The sequence below is a fragment of the Piliocolobus tephrosceles genome, chromosome 1 (assembly GCF_002776525.5).
Source record: "Piliocolobus tephrosceles isolate RC106 chromosome 1, ASM277652v3, whole genome shotgun sequence".
NCBI classification, from domain to species: domain Eukaryota; kingdom Metazoa; phylum Chordata; class Mammalia; order Primates; family Cercopithecidae; genus Piliocolobus; species Piliocolobus tephrosceles.
This window is the reverse complement of record NC_045434.1, coordinates 208,741,827-208,764,595: the sequence shown is the minus strand read 5'-3', so window position 1 is coordinate 208,764,595 and position 22,769 is coordinate 208,741,827. Positions and strand designations below refer to the sequence as shown.

The window sequence follows — 22,769 nt, the reverse complement described above, 5'->3', positions numbered from 1 at the left end:
GTTCCCAGCAGCAGATATCTGCACCTGGTGGTCTTCAGCGGGGTTCAATACTGCAGCAACTGCTGTCACCAGGGCCAGAGTTGTGGTAGGGGAGGTGACCTCGAGGTGGGGCCTTTGGGGTGGACAAGGGGAGGTTTCATGAGAAATGAGCCTACACAGGTGGAGGAGACTTCGCCATTATCTGACCTTCTACTGTCACGGTGGGGACACAGCAGTGAGGTTACTTCCCTGGAGGAGATACAGACCGACCCTCTAAGTCGTCCACCTGCTAATCCTCAGAATCTGTGAATATGCTGCCTTGTAAGGCAGAAGAGGCTTTGCTGATGTGATTAGATTAAGGTTATTGGGATTGGGGGATTATCCTGGATTTGTGGGCAGTCCTGATAGAATCACGAGGGTCCTTATAAGAGGGAGGCAGGAGGATCAGAGTGGGAGAAAGAGATATGCCGATGCAAAGAGAGGTCAAGGGGAGGTGCCCGAGAGCCGGGGGGTGCTGGCACCCTGTAACCTGGAAAGGCAAAAGGACACAGACATCGTGATTTTAGCCTATAAAACACATTTTGGGCTGGGCACGGTGGCTCACGCCTGTAATCCCTGCACTTTGGGAGGCTGAGGTGGGTGGACCACAAGGTCAGGACTTTGAGACTAGCCTGCCCAACATGGTGAAACCCCGTATCGACTAAAAATACAAAAATTAGCTAGGCGTGGTGGCACGCTCCTGTAATCCCAGCTAATCGGGAAGCTGAGGCAGGAGAATCACTTGAACCCAGGAGGCAGAGGTTGCAGTGAGCCGAGATGGCACCACTGCACTCCAGCCTGAGCAACAGAGGGAGACTCCATCTCAAAAAGAAAAAGAAAAAAAAAGGCGCATTTTGGACATCTGACCTCCAGAACTGGAAGATAACAGATTTGTGTCATTATAAGCCCTACAACGTGGTAGTTTGTTCCAGCAGTAATAAGAAACTCACACATACCCCTAGGTCACACAGTGAGTCAGTGGCAGAGCTGAGCCCGGGAGCCAGGTGTCCGCACTCTCAGTTCCACCCATGTTCAGCAGTTCGTCATTGAGACACATCTGTGGCTCAGTGTGAGCCTCAGGAACTGGGTCCTTTGAGTGTTAACACTGACTGACTGCAGTGACAATAACAGTGGCATTGACATGCTCTGTGTGCCAGGCACTGTGCTAGACTTTATTTATTTATTTTTCATTTCTTCCTTGCTGTATAACGTGGTAGGCTTTTTACAGGGATTCTCTCTCTGGTCCTCATGGTAGATTTGTGAATTTTTTTTTTTTTGAGACAGAGTCTCGCCCTGTCGCCCAGGCTGGAGTGCAGTGGTGCAATCTCGGCTCACTGCAAGCTCCGCCTCCTGGGTTCACGCCATTCTCCTGCCTCAGCCTCCCAAGTAGCTGGACTATAGGCGCTAGCCACTACACCCGGCTAATTTTTTTATATTTTTAGTAGAGACGAGGTTTCACTGTGTTAGCCAGGGTGGTCTCGATCTCCTGACCTCGTAATCCGCCCACCTCGGCCTCCCAAAGTGCTGGGATTACAGGCGTGAGCCACTGCGCCCAGCCTTGTGACTATTTTTGTCCACTTTTTATACATAAGAAAACTGAAGCACATAGCGGTGAAGCAGTTTGCCCAGGCTCACACAGCTTGTAAATAAAGGCACTGAATTTAAACGATGGTGGATCGAAATCAAAAGTCTGTGTTCCTAGCCACTGTGATGTATCTATCCCCCTCTAAGGGGTGCCACGCAATATGAGGGGAGCAGTGCTGAACCAGGAACTGGGGTGCTTGGCTCTTGCCTTGGCTTCTCACTAGTTCGCTGTGTGACTTTGTGCAAGTCACTGGGTCTCTCTGAGCTGTGGTTTCCTACCTGAAAATGAAGAAAGGCAGGTTACGTGACCCTCCGGTCTACGCATGTGTCTTCTGGAACGTTGGCTCCACGAGGGCAGAGCCACGGTCAGCCTCATTATGTCCTAAGCAGCTGGACTTAAATTCGCTTTCGGCAGGTGTTTGGTCTGCTCTGGTTTCTGCTTATACGTTCAGGTCACCTTTGGTGTAGCCCCTACGAGGCCAGGTTCTGAAGCGGGGAGGGAGGCTAAGTTTGGCTCTCAGCCTAAAGCAGGAGCCATGGACACAAGGGGGTGGGGATACAAATTTCTGCTATGCGATTTGAGACCACAGAAGGATCAGGGACAAAGATCCTGGAACCAGTCTCTCTGGAGCATGGAGCAGAAGCAAGACAAATATTCATGAAGGAAAGAATGAGGATGAGCTGGTGACATACACGGTGGGACAGCCCCAGCGTGTCTGGGAGCCCAGGCTGCTCGGGCCCACAGGAAGAGCTGTAGAAGGTCAGTATTCCGGCTCAAGGGGAGCTGAACATAAACTAGATGTACGTGATACATATTTAGAAGCCGATTCTGGTTGCTGGTGGGTGATCCAATTTCTGACAAGGATCCGGTGTGAGCAGAATGAGACCTGAGACGTGCAAGAGGCTGGGAGCTTTGCATGTCCTCTGCTGCAGGCTTAAGGGCTCTGTCTATTTAGGTTCAGAAAGGAACATGGTGGAGACGGGGAGGGAGGGAAGAGGAGCGACTGCTCTGGGTATCAAAGGAGGCACAGTCACTGGTTTATAAGCACCCTGGACCCTCCTTCAAGACCTACTCCTTTGGCCAGCAGAACCAGAATAGGAACCCCAGAAAGAATCACAGGACTCAAGCACCTTGGGCAGAAATCCCACCTGATACCTGATGCTCCTTGCAGCACCACTAAAAAGTGGCCATCTGGACTCTGCTTGAATGCCCCTAGTGACGGCAACCTCATTACCTCCCAAAGGCAGCCCATTTTCAGAGCCCTAATGCGGTTAGACAGTTCTCATTATGGTACATCGAATTCTGTTTCCCTGTAGCTCCCAATCATGGACCCCTCTTCTGAGGTCAGAACAAGTCTCCGGTGTTCAGTGACAGCCCCTCAGGCGCCTGTAGACAGGCGTTATGTTCTTCCAAGTCTCTACTCTTGAGAGTTGAACATCAATTTTCCTACATCAGCACAGTCTTACTCTCCGAATACAAAGAGTGTCTGACATTTTCTAATGAACAGGAAACCCAGGTAACAGCTTACAAATTGTGATTAGAAGGGGTCTGGGGCCTCAACCTTCCTACTCTCTGAACACCCCTATCCAAGCATCACTGTCTGAGAGTCTATACAAACTCATGCCTCAATGATCAGCAGTGCTTATCAGATATATATAATATAATATATTATATATTACATATTAATTATACGTAATATATAATATATACATTATATATAATATGTATCTATATATTATATATGTATAAATTACATGTGATTATATATACATATATCATATATATATATAATGGAGAGAGAGTCTCATTCTGTCACCCAGGCTGGGGTGCAGCGGCAAGATCCTAGCTCACTGTAACCTCAAACAATCCTGGCCTCAAGTGATCCTCTTGCCTCAGCTTCCCAAGTAGCTGGGACTACAGGTGTGTGCCACCAAACCTAGCTATTTAAAAAAAATTTTTTTTGTAGAGATGGGGTGTCACTATGTTTCCCAGGCTGGTCTCAAACTCCTGGGCTCAAGCAATCCTCCTGCCTCAGGCTCCCAAGTGCTGGGATTACAGGCGTGAGCCACCTCACTCAGCTCCCTTCTGTCTTTACTGCATTTATCTCTGGTTAAGCCTCAAGTTGCTAACACTCCAGCAAGAACCAGTTGACCATACTGGCTTCTCTCAGCAAGGGACAGTTCTAGAGGCCTATTCCTCTCCATTTCTCCTCCCTTTGCCTTGGCTCAGCATCCACCCACCATGTCACTCATCCCTTCAACACATACGTATGGAACACCTATTACCTATAAGCGCGGTCCTAGCACTGTGGCTAAAACACTGAACAGACAAGGCCATGCTCTTGTGGCTATAACTGAGTGAAACAAACAGATGATGGGTAAACGAGTAAAATGTTTAATATGACCCATAGGGACTGGTGCAACAGGAAGAGGAGGAGCAGGGGGACAGGGAAGGAGAGCCAGAGGCAGTGGGGCACAGGGTTCAATGCGGCTGCGGCTCAGGGATAAGGTGGCATTTGAGAAAGGGTCTGAGAGGAGGGACGGGCCAAGTCATGCTGACACCCAGAGGGAGGTCATCCTGGCAGAGGAAGTAGCAGGTGCAAAGGCCCTGAGGTAAGGAAGTACCTGATGAGCTTCAGGAATGACAAGGAATCTGGGGTGCCCAGGCCAGCATGAATGAAGGGGGAAGAGCAAGAAATGTGATCAGAAAGGAACTCTAGGAGGAGGACAGATCACAAGAGGCCTTGTGAGCCGCTGAAAGGACTTTTACTTCTGCTCTTCACGATACAGGAGCCCCTGGAGAGCTCTGAGCCTAGGAGGAACATGACTTGATACCTGACAAGCAGGGAGGGGTCACTGCTCTAGAAAAAGCTCTCACAGGAGAAGGTAGAAGTCAAATTTGTTTTTAACACGTGTTTAATCAACTCTGGTTTCCACTAATATGGTCAAGTTACCTTTGATTTACCTCCCTCCAAGTCAAGGTTCTGACTCAGGAAGACTCACTGAGTTTGGTTCTTAGCCTGAAGCAAGTGTGGGAGCTCATGGCTAAGAGACTCTAGTTTCTGATGTGAGATTTCAGGGGCCACAAAATGGTTAACAACAAAGATCCTGGAGTCACACCTCAGCTCTGCCACTTCTTGGCTGCTGACCACCTTGGCTTCCTCTCTGGGGGAATCGCTCCACATAAACTGGAGCGATTCTGAAGACTTCATACGAAAAAAAAAAAAGGAAAAATAGCTCATGATTAATTTTTTCTATTGATTACAAATTGAAATGACATTTTGGGCCGAGCACGGTGGCTGATGCCTGTAATCCCAGCACTTTGGGAGGCCGAGGAGGGCAGATCACCTGAGACCAGCCTGACCAACACAGAGAAACCCCATCTCTACTAAAACTACAAAATTAGCTGGGTGTGGTGGCACTTGCCTGCAATCCCAGCTACTTAGGAGGCTGAGGCAGGAGAATTGCTTGAAGCCTGGAGGCAGAGGTTGCCATGAGATGAGATTGCACCATTGCATTCCAGCCTGGGCAACAAGAGTGCAAAACTCCATCTCACACACACACACAAAAAGGCATTTTGGATATGCTGGATTAAATAAAATATCCAAGTTCATCTCATCTGCTCATTCTTCTGTTTTACATATGGCTGCCGGAACATCTGAAATTATCTCTGCAGCTTGCATTCTATTTCTATCAGGCCGCGCAGCCCGAGAGTTTTCAGCTCAGCGCCTGGAATCGAGCAGATAATTGACAAAATGAAACCAGGGGAGGAGCCTGCTCCGGGGCAGGAGGCAGAGAGGACCCCCAACCAAAAAAAAAAAAAAAAAAGAGCCCAGTTTGTGTTTTAGTGCTTATTTCCCCACATGCAAACCAAGGAAAGCAACTTATTTGGATATTATAAAATCTGAGGGCTGAGAGGCAGGGCATGGTGGCTCACATCTGTAATCCCAGCACTTTGGGAGGCTGATGTGGGCAGATCACAAGGTCAGGAGTTCAAGACCAGCCTGAACATGGTGAAACCATGTCTCTACTAAAAATACAAACATTAGCCGGGTGCGGTGGCGCGCGCCTATAGTCTCAGCTATTCGGGAGGCTAAGGCAGGAGAATCCCTTGAACCTGGGAGGCGGAGGATGCAGTGAGCCAAAATTGTGCCACTGCACTCCAGCTTGGGTGACGAAGCAAGACTCTGTCTCAAAAAACAAACAAACAAACAAAACCTGAGGGCTGGACCCATTCTGGAGGCTGTAAACCACTGCCTGCCTCTGACACGTGAGCTGTTAGCATCAAACCCTGCAGGTGTTTCCTGGGGTGGCTGCAATACAATACCACCAACTGGGTGGCTTATACAACAGAAATGCTTATCTCAGAATTCTGCAGGTTGAATATCTGAGATGAAGGCATCGGCAGCGCTGGTTCCCTCCAAGGGCTGTAGGAAGAATCTGTTCCCGGCCTCCCCACTGGCTCTGGTGGTTTGCTGGGAATCTCCGGCTTTCCTTAGTTTGTAGGTACAACACCTCCACCTCTGCCTTCCTCTTCACAGGGCATTCTCCCGGTGTGCGTGTCTGTCGCTATGTCTGTCCAAATCCCCCCTTTTTATAAGAACACCAGTCATACTGAGATACTGAGTTCAGGCTAACATCTGCAACGATGATCCTATTGCATTTTTTGTTTGTTTGTTTGTTTGAGACAGAGTCTCACTAGTCTTACTCTGTCGCCCAGGCTGGAGTGCAGTGGCATGATCTCAGCTCACTATGCAACCTCCGCCTCCCAAGTTCAAGCAATTCTCCTGCCTCCACCTCCCAAGTAGCCGGGATTTCAGGTGCCCGCCACCACACCCGGCTAATTTTTGTACGTTTAGTAGAGATGGGGTTTCACCATGTTGGCCAGGCTGGTCTCAAACTCCCGACCTCAAGTCCCAGCCTCCCAAAGTGCTGGGATCACAGGCGTGAGCCACCGCGCCTGGCCGGATGATCCTATTTCTAAACAAGGTCACATTCTGAAGTATTTAGGGTTAAGACTTCCATGTATGAACTTGGGGGTGACAGGGAGACACAATTCAACCCAGAGCATCCTTTTCCATTGCTCCTTGCTCAGAAATCTACAGGAATTTGCTTCCTTTGTCAGGATCCCGGCATGGCCCACTCAAACAGGATTATTTGAAGAGAGTCTAACAAAGGGGCTGGTTACAAAGGTATGTACTGGATTTAGAAAGGCAACAGGGACACTGCGGTACCCCAGGGCTCAGGCCAGTGGGAGGGGTGGTCTTACGGCCTCAGCCTGAAGAGATAAAGGGAGCGGGCAGTTACGTAAGGCAGAGAGGCAGCAGGACTGGAGCTGTGTGCGGCCTTCCAGACCACAGTGTGACCCACGGGAGGCTGCTCGCAGCAGGTATGCACACTTTCCGTATGTGTATTGTGGAAGAAAACTAAATCTCACCCAAATCACTAAGCCAACGGGAAAAGTCAAGCCGGGAACTGTGTAGGGCGAACCTGCCTCCCATTCTGTTCCTAAAGAAGATAGCTACAAAGATTGGCCGGGCTCGGTGGCTCATGCCTGTAATCCCAGCACTTTGGGAGGCCGAAGCAGGCGGATCACCTGAGGGCAGGAGTTGGAGATCAGCCTGGCCAGCACAGAGAAACCCCGTCTCTACTAAAAATACAAAAATTAGCCAGGCGTGGTAGCACACGTCTATAATCCCAGCTACTTGGGAAGCTGAAGCAGGAGAATCACTTGAACCCGGGAGGCAGAGGTTGCAGTGAGCTGAGATCATGTCACTGCACTCCAGCCTGGGCGACAGAGTGAGACTCTGTCTCGGAAAAAAAAAAAATCTACAAGAGTTAAAAAGAAAAGAAAAAAGCTACATACCTCCCTCACAATTTGCCCACAAGGAAATTCTCTGTGGACAAAGGGCAGGCAGAGCTCAGAGTCATCTCTCTGCTCATATGAGACAAATGCCCATCTGATTGCTTCCTTTAACCTACTCTTTCACTCAGACAGACTGTGGCATAAGTGACTATTCCTATAAATCGTGCATTCAGCAAAAGACTAATCAGAAACTTGAAAGAATGAAACTGTTTGTCTCTTACTTACCTATGACCTGGAGGCCCCCTCCCCACTTCAAATTGTCCCACCTTTTCGGACCCAACCAGTGTACATCTAACATATATTGACTGATATCGCATGTCTTCCTAAAATGTATAAAATCAAGCTGTGTCCCAACCACCTTAGGCCCATGTCATCAGGACATCCTGAGGTTGTGTCACAGACACATCCTGAACCTTGCTAAAATACACTTTCTAAATTCACTGAGACCTGTCTCAGATACCTTTTGGTTTACGGTGTTATGCTAAAATAAAAGGTTATAAAGTGAACGCCAGAAGGCATACGAAAGAGAAATTTTAAATGATACGACATTCTGGAAAAGGCATAGCTAGAAGCAGCGAAAAGATCAGTGGTCACCAGGGGTTGAGGAGGGAGGGGAGAGGAATGAATGAGCGGGGCACAGAGATTTTTAGGGGCAGTAAAACTATTCTGTGTGATTCTGTGATGGTGAAGGATGACATGACATAATCCACTTGTCAAAACCCATGGAATATGCAACACAGAGTGGACCCTCATGTAAACTTGCTGTGGGCTTCAGTGAATAATCACGGTCACATTGGTTTAGGCAATATATGGTACAGATGTGGCATACTAATATATATATGCATATGTATTAGTATATACTAAATAGTATGTGGCATACTAATATATATATGAATATATACAGCATATATATAGAGTATATATACTGTAGATAGTACTTAGGTATTTACGGTACAGAGGTGACCTATTAATGTAAGATGTTAAAATAGGGGAAACTGCAGGGTCGGGGTAAAGAGAAATCTTTACTGTCTGCTTAATTTTCCATAAACCTCAAATTGCTCTTAACAAAGTCTATTATTTATTTATTTAGAAACAGAATCTCACTCTGTTGCCCAGGCTGAGGTGCAGTAGTGTGATCTTGGCTCACTCCAACTTCAACTACTGGGTTCAAGCAATTCTCCTGCCTCAGCCTCCCTACCAGCTGGGATTACAAGTGCGTGCCACCATGCCCAGCTAATTTTTGGGTTTTTTGGGGTTTTTTTGGTTTTTTTGTTTGTTTGTTTTGAGACGGAGTCTCGCTCTGTTGCCCAGTCTGGAATGCAGTGGCACGATCTTGCTCACTGCAACTTCCAACTCCCAGGTTCAAGCAATTGTCCTGCCTCAGCCTCCCTAGCAGCTGGGATTACAGGTGTGCGCCACCATGCCCGGCTCATTTTTGTTTTTGTTTGTTTGTTTTTTGAGACAGAGTCTTGCTCTGTCACCGAGGCTGGAATGCAGTGGCACGATCTCAGTTCACTGCAAGCTCTGCCTCCTGGGTTCACGCCATTCTTCTGCCTCAGCCTCCCGAGTAGCTGGGACTACAGGCACCCACCACCATGCGTGGCTAATTTTTATATTTACTTATTTATTTATGTATTTATGTATGTATGTATGTATGTATGTATTTATTTATTTATTTATTTATGTATTTTGAGACAGAGTCTTGCTCATGTATGTATGTATGTATGTATGTATGTATTTTGAGACGGAGTCTTGCTCTGTTACCCAGGCTGGAGTGCAGTGGCGCAATCTCAGCTCACTGCAAGCTCTGTCTCCCGGGTTCACGCCATTCTGCCACCTCAACCTCCCCAGCAGCTGGAACTACAGGTGCATGCTGCCACGCCCAGCTAATTTTTTTTTTTTTTTTTTTTGTATTTTTAGTAGAGATGGGGTTTCACCGTGTTAGCCAGGCTGGTCTCAATCTCCTGACCTCAGGTGATCTGCCCGCCTCAGCCTTCCAAAATGCTGGGATTACAGGCGTGAGCCACCGTGCCCGGCCCACTCTGAATTGTTTATATACCTATATTCTCTGCTGACTCCAAACCGGCTGCTTCTCCTGCTAACCTCACCCAGCTGACCCAGGGGCATCTGGGGTCTCACTCCTTCACTCCTTATCTGGGAAAATCCACTCTCTGGGAGATGAGAAGGGTGAAGCCGAGAGAAGCACGTGACTCTTAGATCCCACTGGGAGCTAAGGTTGGAGCCGGGATTGGGACCACGGTCCTTGTCTGTTCAGTTTCTATTGGCCTTTGAGAAGCTGCCCCTTCATCTTGAATGGCCCATAGCTCCTCGAGGTCCTGACTACCTGACCTTGACATTTACCACATATCCAGCTGGGAGGATGGAGAAGATGGGACGCCAGGGGACTCTTGATTGGCAGCCTCCGAAGTGCAAGAGCCGGCCGAAAGCCGCGGGGAGGACGTGCTTTCCCAGATCCTGCTGTCTGCGTGGGTTGTCACACGTTTGGGATTTGACAGGCAATTCCTTAGTTCAGTGGGTTTTGTAAGTCTGTATACGTATCTGGTCTATTTGGCCACATTTCTATGCTTTAAACAAAGACAAAATAATAACAGCTTCTATATGTGGTGATGGAGGAAATCGCTCAAAAGCTTCTTTATATGACTATCATTTGAGGTCAAAGGAGAGACGCTATCACCTACATTTGACCAGGAGACACTGAGGACCAGGAACATCAGGGGACTTATCTGCCATCAGACAGCTCATTGGAAGCACAGACAGTCATGGACGCCTGGGGGTGGCCTGCCCAGCCCTGCCCCAGACCCATGGTAACCACAGTACATGTTTTTTGCCACACGGATAGGAAAACAGAGAAAGCCCATCAATACACAGACAGAAAAATAAGAAAACAGCATGAGGCTAGGCACAGTGGCTCACGCCTGTAATCCCAGGACTTTGGGAGGCTAAGGGGGATAGTTTACTTGAGGCCAGGAGTTTGAGACCAGCCTGGCCAATGTGGCAAAACCCCGTCTCTAAAACTACAAAAAAAAGCTGGGTGTGGTAGTGTACACACCTGTAATCCCAGCTACTCAGGAGGTTGAGGCACGAGAATCACTTGAACCTGAGAGGCAGAGGTTACAGTGAGCCGAGATTGCGCCACTGTACTCCAGCCTGGGCAACAGAACAAGACTCTGTCAAAAGACAGAGGAGAGGGGGAGGGGAGGGGAGGGAAAGGGAGGGAGAAAGAGAGAAAGAAAGAAAGAGAGAGAGAGAGAAAGAAAGAAGGAAAGGAAGGAAGGAGGGAGGGGAAGGGGAAGGGGGAAAAGAAAGAAAAAGAAGAAAGAAAAGAAAGAGAAGGAAAGAAAGAAAGAGAGAAAGGAGAGAGAGGGAGGGAAGGGAAAAGAAACGAAAGGAGATAAAGGAAGAAAGAAAAAAGAAAAGAAGAAAGAAAGAAGAAAAGAGGAACAAAGAAAGAAAGAAAAAACAGCATGAGAAGCAGAGACAAGCATATCAGCGAGGAAAGGGGGTGCTGTGTTTCCTGTGCCCCAGTTCTGCTCCCACGACTTCCTGGGGCTTGACTGTTGAGGACCAAGGGTTCCTGGCCAAACCTGCATCTTTAAGGGTAACTCTCCTATTTGCTTACTCCAGATGACACTGGTTTCTGTTTCTGTGAATTGATAAGCAAAGCTGTCCAATTCAGCTGGGGTTAAACTGAGACCTGTGGCCTCGGCATCCTGAACTCTGTCCATCAGCCACGCCCGCTGTGCCTAGCCGAGGAGGGAAGAACATTGCAGCGCCTCTCCAGGACTCCTCTCCCCTCCTAGCACCACTCCCGCAGATGGGAGCAGAGTAGCCGCTCCCTCCCTCCTGCATAGCAGGAGGCTACCAGGGATTTGACCAAGATCACAACAACCCAATCTCGGAAAGAAACCCTGAGAATGTGCATTCTGGGCCCTGCCTTGGCTGAAGGCAATCCGGATATGCTTTGCTGACTGAAGTCACCGAGGGGTATTTGCTGAAAACAAAAACAAAGGCCAGTGATTTGGGCCTGTCCCTGGATGACCCTTAGGAATGTGCATTCCTTGGCTCACTCACTCCCACAGCCCCACTGAGACCCTCCTAGTCTCCTACGCAGGGTGCTGCTGACAGCAGCAGGCTGGAGGTCCTGATGCTTTTGTTTTTTTGTTTGTTTGTTTGTTTGTTTTTTTGTTTGTTTGTTTGAGTGACAGAATCTCACTCAGTCGCCCAGGCTGGAGTGCAGTAGCATGATCTCGGCTCACTGCAACCTCCGACTCCCAGGTTCAAGCGATTCTCCTGCCTCAGCCTCCCAAGTAGCTGGGATTACAGGTGTGTGCCACTGTGCCCGGCTAGTTTTTTGTATTTTTAGTAGAGATGGGGTTTCACCATCTTGGCCAGGCTGGTCTTGAACTCCTGACTTCAGGCGATCCGCCCGCCTTGGCCTCCTAAAGTGCTGAGATTACAGGCTTGAGCCACCACGCCTGGCCCTGATGCATTTTCACAGCCCGCACCAACCCGAAGGTTGATAAGGCCGGGCAAGCACCTCATCCCTGCAAGCCATGTTCCAGACCACAAGATGCTAGGACAGCAGGAACCACACAGCCACTTGGCTTCAAGGGCTTAACACTTTGGGTAACTGAGTCGGCTGGAACTTGCCTGCTGTACCTACTGGTGATACTGTCCTCTCCAAACCAAATCCCCTCCTGGGTCCCCCTGGGGCTATCTGTCCACTGTCTTACATTGTTCAGCAAAAAGGGCTCCCTTTGAGTTCACTGACAGAGTAACTGGACGAGTGGAACATTTTCAGAAAGATCTGGTTTTTGAGGCCAGAGTAGGATGACCCTGTGGGGGCTGTCCAGGGAGCAACTAAGGCAGACCCCTCGGTGAGGTTGCCTTAGGTGAAGCTTGCAGTTGGCTTGGCACCAGAAAGCCAGACCACAGTGCCCATAAGAGCTGGCACCTGGCTCCTGGACACTGATAATGGTGAGAAAGGTGACACCCCAGTGACTCAACTCTAAGAGACAAGTTAAACATGCAGTGAACTGTGGCACACAGGACATGCACCGACTCATCAACAGCAGGACAGTTTTCACTTGCATGAAATCTGAGACCTCAGTAAGCCTCTGCCCAGGAACACGGCCCTCTCAGGTATAAACACATGCAAAATGTTCACTTGACCAGTAAGCAAATAACGCAAATTAAAGCAATAAGGAGATGTTGTTTTGCCCAGCAAATTGAAAAACATTTTTTTTAAATGAGAATAAAAAATGTTGGGGGCCAGGCACGGTGGCTCACGCCTGTAATCCCAGCACTTCGCCAGGCCGAGATAGGTGGATCACCTGAGGACAGGAGTTTGAGACAAGCCTGGCCAACATTGTGAAACCCCATCTCTACTAAAAATACAAAAATTAGCCGGGTGTGGTGGCGTGCGCCTGTCATCCCAGCTACTTGGGAGGCTGAGGCAGGAGAATCACTTGAACCTGAAGGTGGAGGTAGCAGTGAGCTGAGATCATGCCACTGCACTCCAGCCTGAGTGACACAGCGAAATTCCATCTCAAAACAAACAAACAAAAGCAATGGGAAAGGTGTGGCTGCACCTGTACTCTCTGCTAATGGTGCCAGGCAGCTGGCACCATTAAGGCATTCAGGGGTTTAAAAAAAGGATAGACTTGGCTGGGCTCAGTGGCTCACGCCTGTAATACCAGCACTTTGGGAGGCCAAGGTGGGCAGATCACCTGAAGTCAGGAGCTCGAGATCAGCTTTGTCAACATGGTAAAACCCCATCTCTACTAAAAATACAAAAATCAGCCGGGCATGGTGGTGGACACCTGTAATCCCAGCTACTGTGGAGGCTGAGGCAGTAGAAGAGCTTGAACCCAGGAGGCGGAGGTTGCAGCGAGCTGAGATCGCGCCACTGCACTCCAGCCTAGGCAGCAGAGCAAGACTCCGTCTCAAAAAAATAAAAAAAGCATAGACTTTCACCTTGTGTTTCCACCCCAAATAAAATAACCAGAGGTTTCCACAGACTTTCCATGTGTAAGGATATTCAGCTCAGCACTGCCTACATACAAAAATAAAAGGAAACAACCCACCCTTCTAACAACAGGGGATGGGTCCAATTCATATATCTATAAAATGACCTATTCTCAAGGCCATTTCAAGTTAAATCCTCTGACAACTCTAATGACAGGAAATGCTCCCAATTCAGTAACAGAAAAAAATCATTTTGCGAATGTACAGTATAATATCAATCTGTTTAAATATACATATATGTAAGAATACAACTAGAATAAAATATAGCAAAATTTTAATAGCAAGGGGATTCTGGATACCTTTTATTTTCTTCATGATACTTTTGGCATTTCCCCAGTCTAATAACAGGAGCCTGTTATTTTTTATCAACAGGAACATAAAGCTGCTTTTATTTTCTCAAAGAAGAAAAAGAAATAGAGTCACCTGGGAGAAAGGACCAGTGTGACCTTCAGGCAAGCACCGGGTTTGTCCCTTAGGCTGAAATACCATTTATGCTGTCAGTATGACAAGAACTCCTCATTCCTCTGACCAACCCAGGCCCTCACAGGGTCTGACATCAGAAAACAGAAGTGGAGCTTCGGGGAGATGGGGAGCGGCTCCCCCAGCAAGCCCCAAGTCAGGCCTGGTAAGCTGATGGGGTTAAATGATGTGACCTGCCTGCCATGATGCCCTTCCTAGACAGGATGGTGCCTTCAGGGTCTGCCCCATGGGGCACCCAAGCCCCTGAATGCTCAGATGCTCCAGACGCTCTTTAGTGGATCTTTTCTGGGAAGCTGTCTCCACCCAGGAGCCAGGGTTCACCACAGACCCAAGGCACGACATGTGGTTCTGTTTAATTCCGCCCCAGTCCATCCTTCCTCCCAGCCTTGCCCTCCCTACACCTCCATGCTTCAAGGTCGTAAAGCAAGAGAATCAGCTCGAATCTCTTTCCTAGTGCTGTAGGCTGTGACCTTCAGGCTACACGTGGCTGCGGCTAGAAAGGGAGGTGCCAGAGGGTGCCTGGGTGAATGCAGCCTCCCACCTTGACACATTCCAAGTGCCCCTCCTGTGATACACTCCCAGGCATACTGTGGCCTTGTCAGCTGCTCTGTGCCCCTCCAAAGCCAAGGCCAGAGTCCAATGACCCCTACCAAGCCTCATGCCCACTGGCCTCGGTTTCTCAAACCCAGCGGCATTTTCTCCCTATGGCCCAGGACCAGGGCTAGGGACAGCATGTGTAAAGTCCTTCCACACTGTGACAGCATTTCAGGCCCAGGAGCCCAGAGCCCCAGTGCACCCAAGAGCTCTGCCCTCCCAAATGCACAGAGACTACGGCCCCCTGAACTCCAGCAGAGGGGTCTTTGAGGTCACCTCCCCTGGGGCCCTCGACTCCCTAACTTTTAAAACCAGGTCAATCTCCCCTTTCCTAAAACTGTAGAACTTCAGACTTGGAAGGAGCCTTATGATCTTCCTACCTACACTCTTTGTTCATAAGAGAAAAATCTAAGGCACAGAGGACAGGCAGCTTATCCACAGTCCCAAAGTGAGTGAGGTACTGCACCACAGAGCCAGGGAAAAGCCCCAGCTCTCTCATGCATAGGAATCCCCTGGAGATGTGGAGCTTGCTAAAATGCAGATCCCCTGGCCTCAGCCCCCTACCTGCAGGCCCTCATTCAATCGTAGATCTAGGGGCCTGTGAATCAATCTGCACTTCACACAAGCTCCCCTGGAGATTCTCATGCAGGTGGTAACACTTGGAGAAACACCATGGTGCTCCTTTTGTGTCTTTATCTCCTGCCCACTTCGCTGTGCTGCTATGCAGAGAAGATAATGTGATGACATGAAAGGCTTTGAAGATCACTGCCAGGTGAAGACAGTGTCCTTGCACTGCTTCCTGGTTTCCTCTGAGCCCTCCTCACTCTCTCGCTCTGCCTTGGCTTCCAGATCTGGAGCCCTTTCTAATACTTAAAAAGAGATCAGCTGGGCATGGTGGCTCATGCCTATAATCCCAGCACTTTGGGAGGCTGAGGCACGATCACCTGAGGTCGGGAGTTCGAGACCAACCTGACCAACATGGTGAAACTCCGTCTCTACTAAAAATACAAAATTAGCTGGGTGTGGTGACGCATGCCTGTAATCCCAGCTACTGGGGAGGCTGAGGCAGGAGAATCGCTTGAACCTGGGAGGTGGAGGTTGCAGTGAGCCGAGATTGTGCCACTGCACTCCAGCCTGGGCAACAACAGTAAAACTCCATCTCAAAAAAAAAAAAAAAAAAAGAGATCATCACTGTCCTTTTGGCGATACACTGTCCTAAACTGCCTGGAACCCCACTGTCTCATGGGAGAACCACCAGACTAGGCCGCTGTCACCCAAACGGATCAGTGATGTCGGGGGCGGGGCGTGCTGGGGATACTCTCATTCTCCCTTTTTTTTTTTTTTTTTTTTTGAGACAGAGTCTCACTCTGCCACCCAGGCTGCAGTGCAGTGGCACAATCTCGGCTCACTGCAACCTCCGCCTCCCAGGTTCAAGCAATTCTCCTGCCTCAGCCTCCCGAGTAGCTGGGATTATACGTGCCCACTACCATTCCCAGCTAACCTTTTTGTATTTTTTTAGTAGAGATGGGGGCCTCATCATGTAGGCCAGGCTGATTTCGAACTCCTGACCTCAAGTGGTCTGCCCGCCTAGGCCTCCCAAAGTGTTGGGATTATAGGTATGAGCCACTGCGCCTGGCTTCATTCTTGTTTTCTATGCCTATCAGAAAGAATTGGGTGTGGGTTCAACACTCCTGAATTCAAGCTCACCTCAGCCACTATGTAACCTGTGCAAACCTCTTCACTTCTTTGTACCTCTTTTGGTTTCTTGTTGGGTAAGCCGTAGGTAAAGGTATCTGCTAGGCACTGCTGTTGTATTAAAAGAGACAGCACTTGTAAACTACAAGGCGGCTTGTACCCATAAGGTAGGGTGGTAGGGTTGCCAGATAAAATACAGGATCCCCAATTCATGTTAAATTTCAGAAAAATAATAAATAATGTTTTGGATAAGTCCCAAATATTACATGGGACCTGCTTATACTAAAATATTATCTGTCATTTATCTGAAATTCAACATTAATTGGGCATCTTGGGTGTTTTGGTTTGTTGCATTGTTGTGTTTTGGTTTTTGCTGATTGGCTGCTGGGTATTCTGGCATCCCTTGGCCCTCGTCCCACCAGCAAGGCAGTTCCCCCTCAGTCCTCAGACGCAGATTCCCCTAGCCCCTGGACCATGGAAAAGCCTGGACGGAGGGTACCACTGGGCCTTGACAGCCTTTTCTTCCTCCCCTCTGCTGCATGCTCTGGGGCTGAGTGCTCCCCATCAGCCCTGTGGCCACAGGGGGAGGCTCACCTGGCAGACAGCACAATGTCTGCAACTGTCACAGCTAGACAAGGTCACAGGGAGAACGCTCTGGGCTCTGTCTTGCTTATCTGGGGGACAAGGGGACAGGGAGGCAAGGGAAAGCAAGGGCAGGCTCCTCTTTGCTCCTTCCTTCAATTTCCTCCCCTGGAAGAGGCAGAAGGACTGCCTAGAAAGCCCTGGAACTTGTACCCTAGTGGAGCCTGGTTTTCTCTGGCAGGAAGTGGGTGGTCCTCATGGAGGAGGTGCTTTGAGCCAGGAGATCCTGGTGCACCCCCAGCTCTGGGTTTAACTCTCTTGTGTGATCTAAGGCAAACCACATCACTTCTTTAGTCAAAACAGGATAATAACAACAGCGCCAATTAAAACACTGATCTAGTACACACCGTAAGCCAAGCATGTTCTCGGTCCTTTATAAATAATGCCCTTTTAACCCTCCTAACAAGCCTAGAAGGTGGGTACTGTATCAGCCCCATTTTACAGGTGAGGAAACGGGTACAAAAAGATCACACAATCAGTAAGAAGTAGAGGCAGGATTTGAAGGCAAGCAGCTTGGCGCCGGTCTGAGCTCTGAGCTGTCTCGGTGAAAACTAAAAAAAAGCACAAATGCAGGAGGAGGGAGGGGGCAATGAACACCTATTGAGCACCTACTACACGCTAAGCAAGACAGTGTCCTTTACAGAGATGATCTCATTTAAATCTCACAGCAAGCACAGCAGAGGACCCCATTACCACATTCTGAATCCAGATGCAGAGAAACTGAGGCTTGGAGAGGTCAGGGACTTGCCTAGGATTATAAACCTGAGTCCAAACCTGAACGTGGGTCTCACTTCAAGGTATGTGCTGGGACCTCCACCACCCACCCTGCATCTGGCTCACAGTTTAGGAGACACTCTTGGGCCACACAGCATGGACAGCGGCAGTGAGACCAGAGCTGCTCGTGGCACTGCAACCTGCGAGGTGCCCTGGAGCTGCGTCTATCCCCTCCCTACTGGCTGAGACAAAGCCACACCCCCAACCCCTGTTTCCAGGGCCCTGGACACGGCTCCTTGCTCTGAACCTGTCCATCCTTTCTCCAGTCTTTCCCATCTTAGTCCAGTTTCTTCCCCACATCACAGAGAGCAGGAGGAGGAACATTTTGCTTCCATTGCTCTTATTACTCTCACCCACATCACCTTGTTTGGATCCCGACAACCACTGGGTCAGATGGACTACACAGCATTACCCATATCCTGATTTCACTCAAAGGGAAGGTGAAGCTTAAAAAAGTGGAGTGACCCGGCCGGGTGCGGTGGCTCACGCCTGAAATCCCAGCACTTTGGGAAGTCGAGGTGGGTGGATCACAAGGTCAGGAGATCAAGACCATCTGGCTAACATGGTGAAACCCCATCTCTACTGAAAATACAAAAAATTAGCTGGGCATTGTGGCAGATGCCTGTAGTCCCAGCTACTCGGGAGGCTGAGGCAAGAGAATGGCTCGAACCCGGGAGGCAGAGCTTGCAGTGAGCCGAGATCATGCCACTGCACTCTAGCCTGAGTGACAGAGCAAGACTGTCTAAAAAAAAAAAAAAAAAACTGGAGTGACCCACCCAGAGTCCCCCAGATTTTAGGCCAGGACTTAAACCCATGTCTTCAGACTCCAAATCCAGGGCTCTTTGGAGATCTTAGAGGTCAACTCAAGTATTCTAGAGATGAGGAAACTGAGGCCTAGATGGGACAAGCAGTCTGTTCAAGGTCACAGCCACCATGGCAGAACCGAGACAAACCCACAGCTCCTGATTTCATAACACCTTGCCTTCACTTGGAAGACAACTGGAGCCAATAAACCAACCCAACCAACAACAGGGATGAATAGTTCCAACCCCGCTGAAAACGAAAGGCAGAAGCAAGCAGAATTGAGGTGCACCCCATCCCACCATGAGCTCTTCATCCGGTCACTCCTGCCTCCAGGACCGAGTCTACTGGTGGGGAGGGTCTGGGGAGCCAGACAAGTGGATGAGGACACAGTTTAAAGATGGGGACTCTGCACCCTGCAGGCCAGATCGTTTTCGGAATTTCAGCCAGCCTGGGCTGACAGTGCTGGCTCAGGGGCCTGCATTTGCTGGGGAGTGAGCACCCCGAAGCATGGGGTGTGTTTGATGACAGTTGGGAATGAAGATACGAATGCAGGAGTTCAGCACACAGATGAACAACATCCTTGATTTCTCCATAAATGGGGGGAAAAAAGATATTCTGAAGCTAAATCTGCATGTATGTGACCTTTGATGACGTGTGCCTTGCAGCTGTGGTTCCAATTCTGCTGAAATCTTGGGAGCAAGGTGGGAGACAGAGTTCAGCTCTGAGAGGTCACTGCGGGCACTGGTGCTCACAGGGTCACAAGTGGAAGGCTGGAATCCACTTGGGGGAAGGACACCCACCTGCCACCTCACTCTGGGCACTCATCCCTGTGGATGCTGGGGTCCCCTCCTTCTCAGCTCCACCCCTGCTCCCTTCCTGTGGGTCTTAATGGGGCCCCTTAACTCCCTCTGCCCTGGTGTTCCCGTCTGCCAAGCGGGTATGTATGCCCATGCTGCCATTGGAAGGGTGCACCAGGAAAGCAAAGGGGGCACCAGCCCACTACATTTTGGTCCAGCTTTTTCACATCTGGCTGAAAAGCCACAGAGAACTACAAATCATTACTGCATCATTGGCTCTTAATGGGCTGCCATTATTCCTCATCAGAAATCTTCCTCACCCGTATTAGACAGAAGAGCAAACTGGAGCTGAGAAGCTGAGAGGCCAGGTTAGGCTCGGGAGGCTGCTGGAGAGCCCTTGTAACTGGCTGACTCCCCGTGCACGGTACTGAGAATAGGGCCTTTTTCCATACAGTAGGCTGCGTTCTGCTTATCAGAGACCTACAAGTAATCCACACCCGCCAGTCCTAGGACCCAAAGCCCAGGGAGATGATCCGGGGCATCCCGAGAACGTGAAGGTCCCTAACTTGGGAAAGTGAGTTACTGGAGGAACAGGGGAAGAAGTCCAGCCTCGGGGTTCAGAAACTCCAAAGAATTCCAGATGTGTCCCTCTCCACCCACTTCCTCAGCGGAGACCCAGGAAAAGTTCAGGATCCCCCAAGCTTCCTCTTCCAAACTCAACCCAAGGCTCCTCGCACCTGGGGTGGCCTCTCCCTGGCCCCCTCCCTCCCCCAGCCCAGCCGGCCCGGCTCACCTTTGGGCAGTTTGGATGCGTTTTCCTGGATCCAGGAGAAGAGGTGGGCGAAGTCACAGTCGCAGAGCCAGGGGTTCCCGTCCAGACGCAGGGAGCGCAGCGCGGGCAGCGCGGCCAGGGCAGCCACGCTGAGGCTGCGCAGGTTGTTGTCGTTGAGCTCCAGCACCTGCAGCGACTCCAGGGTCTCGAAGGCGGCCTCGTGCACGCCCGCCAGGTTGTTGTTAGCCAGACTAAGCTTCACCAGCCTCCCAGCCGAGCGGAAGGTGCCGGCGCCCAGCTGGGTCAGGTTGTTGTAGCTGAGGTCGAGGAATACGAGCTTGGCCGAGCCGCTGAACGTGCCCTCCTCCAGCGAGCGCAGCGAGTTGTTCCTGAAGTCCAGGTAGACCAGGTCGCCGTAGAAGATGAAGAAGTCCTCGGGGATCTGCTGGATGCGGTTGCCGGCCACCAGCAGCTTGCGCACGTCCAGGGGGAAGGGGTCGGGCACGCTGGGCAGCCCGCGGTCGCGGCAGTCCACGGTGTGCGGGTCGGTGCAGGCGCAGCCCGCGGGGCACGCGTGCCCGGGCGCGAGCAGCAGCAGGAGGCTGCAGAGACCCAGCGCCGCGGCGGCGCAGGCTGGGGCGCGGGGGCGCATGGCCGGGGGGCCCGCGCCGGCCGCGGCGACACCGAGGCGGCTCTCGGAGCGAGTCCTGGCGCGGGGCGGCGCGAGACGGCGCGAGGCGGCGCGGTGAGGCACTGGCTGCCGGGCGCCAGGAGCCGGAGGGCGGCCCGGGCGGGGAGGGCGTGCGCCCCGGCGCGCGAGGACTCTGGTGCGCGGCGCAGGACTGGGGGAGCCCGGACAGTAGGGATGGAGAGGGGAGGGGCGGGGAGGGAGGGGCGAGGGACTCACCAAAGGATTTCCCTGGACAGGAAATTAACCTGCTAGAAAAATCCCTTGGGAGAGGCAGGAGCAGTAGTGGGGGCCGAGTGGCCGTCGCCAAAACGCGGCCCCTCCCTGGCAGCTGATTTCCGAGATCGGGAAGTAAGACGCCGCGCGCACTGGGCCGGCTGCACTTGACGTCTTAAGTTCAGTTACCAAGCCCAGGAGCGGTTTCCTTAAGGCGTGTCCCGGGCGTGCGCCCTGCCCCCTCGCGCCCGCCTGGTGCCAAAGCACGCTCCCTGCACGCCACCCCATGTCGCCAAAGGGAGTGGGACCTGGGTCACTCTGACTCTGCTCCGGGGGCAATCCCCGCAGTCTCTCGGGTGCCGCGCCAGGGGCTGCTGGTCTGAATTTGGGCGGGGTTCCAAGGAGAGACAGATAGTGGCTGGTCTTCCCTTTTCCCTCCCCCACCTGCACTTGAACCATCTTAGGCAGGAGGGTGAGTGAGGCAGGTGGTTGCCAGGGCCCCCGCTGTGGCCCAAAGGAAGGCCAGGGCCAGTCAGCACTTTCCATGCTGGCCCCGAACTTCTGGATGGAACTGGCATCCACGCAAGGATCAGCTGCTGGTCTGACAGGTCCAGCCGCTGAGGCTCTGAGGCCTGGAGTCACCAGGTCTGGCTTCCAAGCTGTGTGGCCTCAGACCAGTGCCTCTGCCTCTCTGAACCTGGTAGCTCCATTTGTGAAATGGCAAAGGGTAATATATATCTCACCAGCTTTGAGGGAGGACCAAGAAGTCAAAAATAAAGTTCAAAAATTATCTTTTCCTCTCTCCCTCTCAAAACCCCACCTTGGATAGCCTAGGGAGGCGGTCAGGAACGTGCCAAGGCTGAGATGAAAGGACAGTGAAGAACTGCTGATATCAGTCTCCGACACTGGCAGGAAAATTCCCTCTTTACCACTCCCATGCCAAACTCCTTTCCTTCTCATTCTAGAAACTTCGGTATGGGGAGGGGTCCCCACAGAGCTACCAAGAGATTGTCCTGCTGTTGGCTATTTTGGTCCAAATGCCCTGGAACTGACAGACTCCCACTAGACCAAAATAACCCAGAGAACAGCTGTTGGGCAGCAGGCCCCCAGAGACCCTGCCCTGGCCCCTGGCCTTGCTGGGGATTGGTGGAGCCTCGGATTCTGAAGCCATAAAGCTAAGCCCTCGGCCTTCTTCCAAAGGTACAGGCCGACTTGATGCCTCTGAGCCATGGGATGAAAGCACTGATCCACTGGGATGGAGCCAAGGGCTCAACAGATGAGCATATTTGCAGGAGCCCTGGGGAAGAGGCGGGGGAGACCCAGGGGGAAGCTTTGAGGCACCTGGAGTCCTGCAGCTCTTCCCCTACTTACATTCCAGGCCACTAAGCCAGACCTCCCTGAGTTCTCCATCTCTGTCTCCACTCTCCCAGGGTGCCCAATTTGCCATTGCCATCCCCAGCTTCAAGGGCTCAGCTTCCCCACCCCGGTCTCATGCTCTTACAGAGGCAGGTGCCCGGGGGAGTGGTCTGAATGCTCCCAGAGTGGATGAAAATGCTTCTGCCTACATAAATGATGCATAAATTACAGAAGAGTCACACAAAGTGCAGGCAGGTGGCAGAATAAACACATCTCCCACCCTTGCAACTCTGCAAAAGCAGCCTGAACCGAACTGCTGCACTCTGCCAGTCTCAGGCTTGGTTTTGGCTGCTCCCTCCTGTACTGAGGGGAACCTATTACTGGTTTGAGCCCTTAGCGTCATTGTTTCATGACCCCCACATTTGGCTGGGCTGC

General features: G+C 50.9%; 1 protein-coding gene across 1 annotated transcript in view; it reads right to left on the bottom strand.

Annotated features, from left to right (window-relative positions):
* Positions 1–21,154, bottom strand: part of LRRC38 (leucine rich repeat containing 38) — a 42,057-nt gene extending 20,903 nt beyond the window's left edge. The window contains exon 1 of the mRNA XM_023195280.2: positions 20,096–21,154. Coding sequence (XP_023051048.1) covers positions 20,096–20,726 — 631 coding nt within the window. The 5' untranslated portion in view covers positions 20,727–21,154. The remainder of the gene's footprint in view (positions 1–20,095) is intronic.
* Between the last annotated feature and the right edge of the window lie 1,615 nt (positions 21,155–22,769).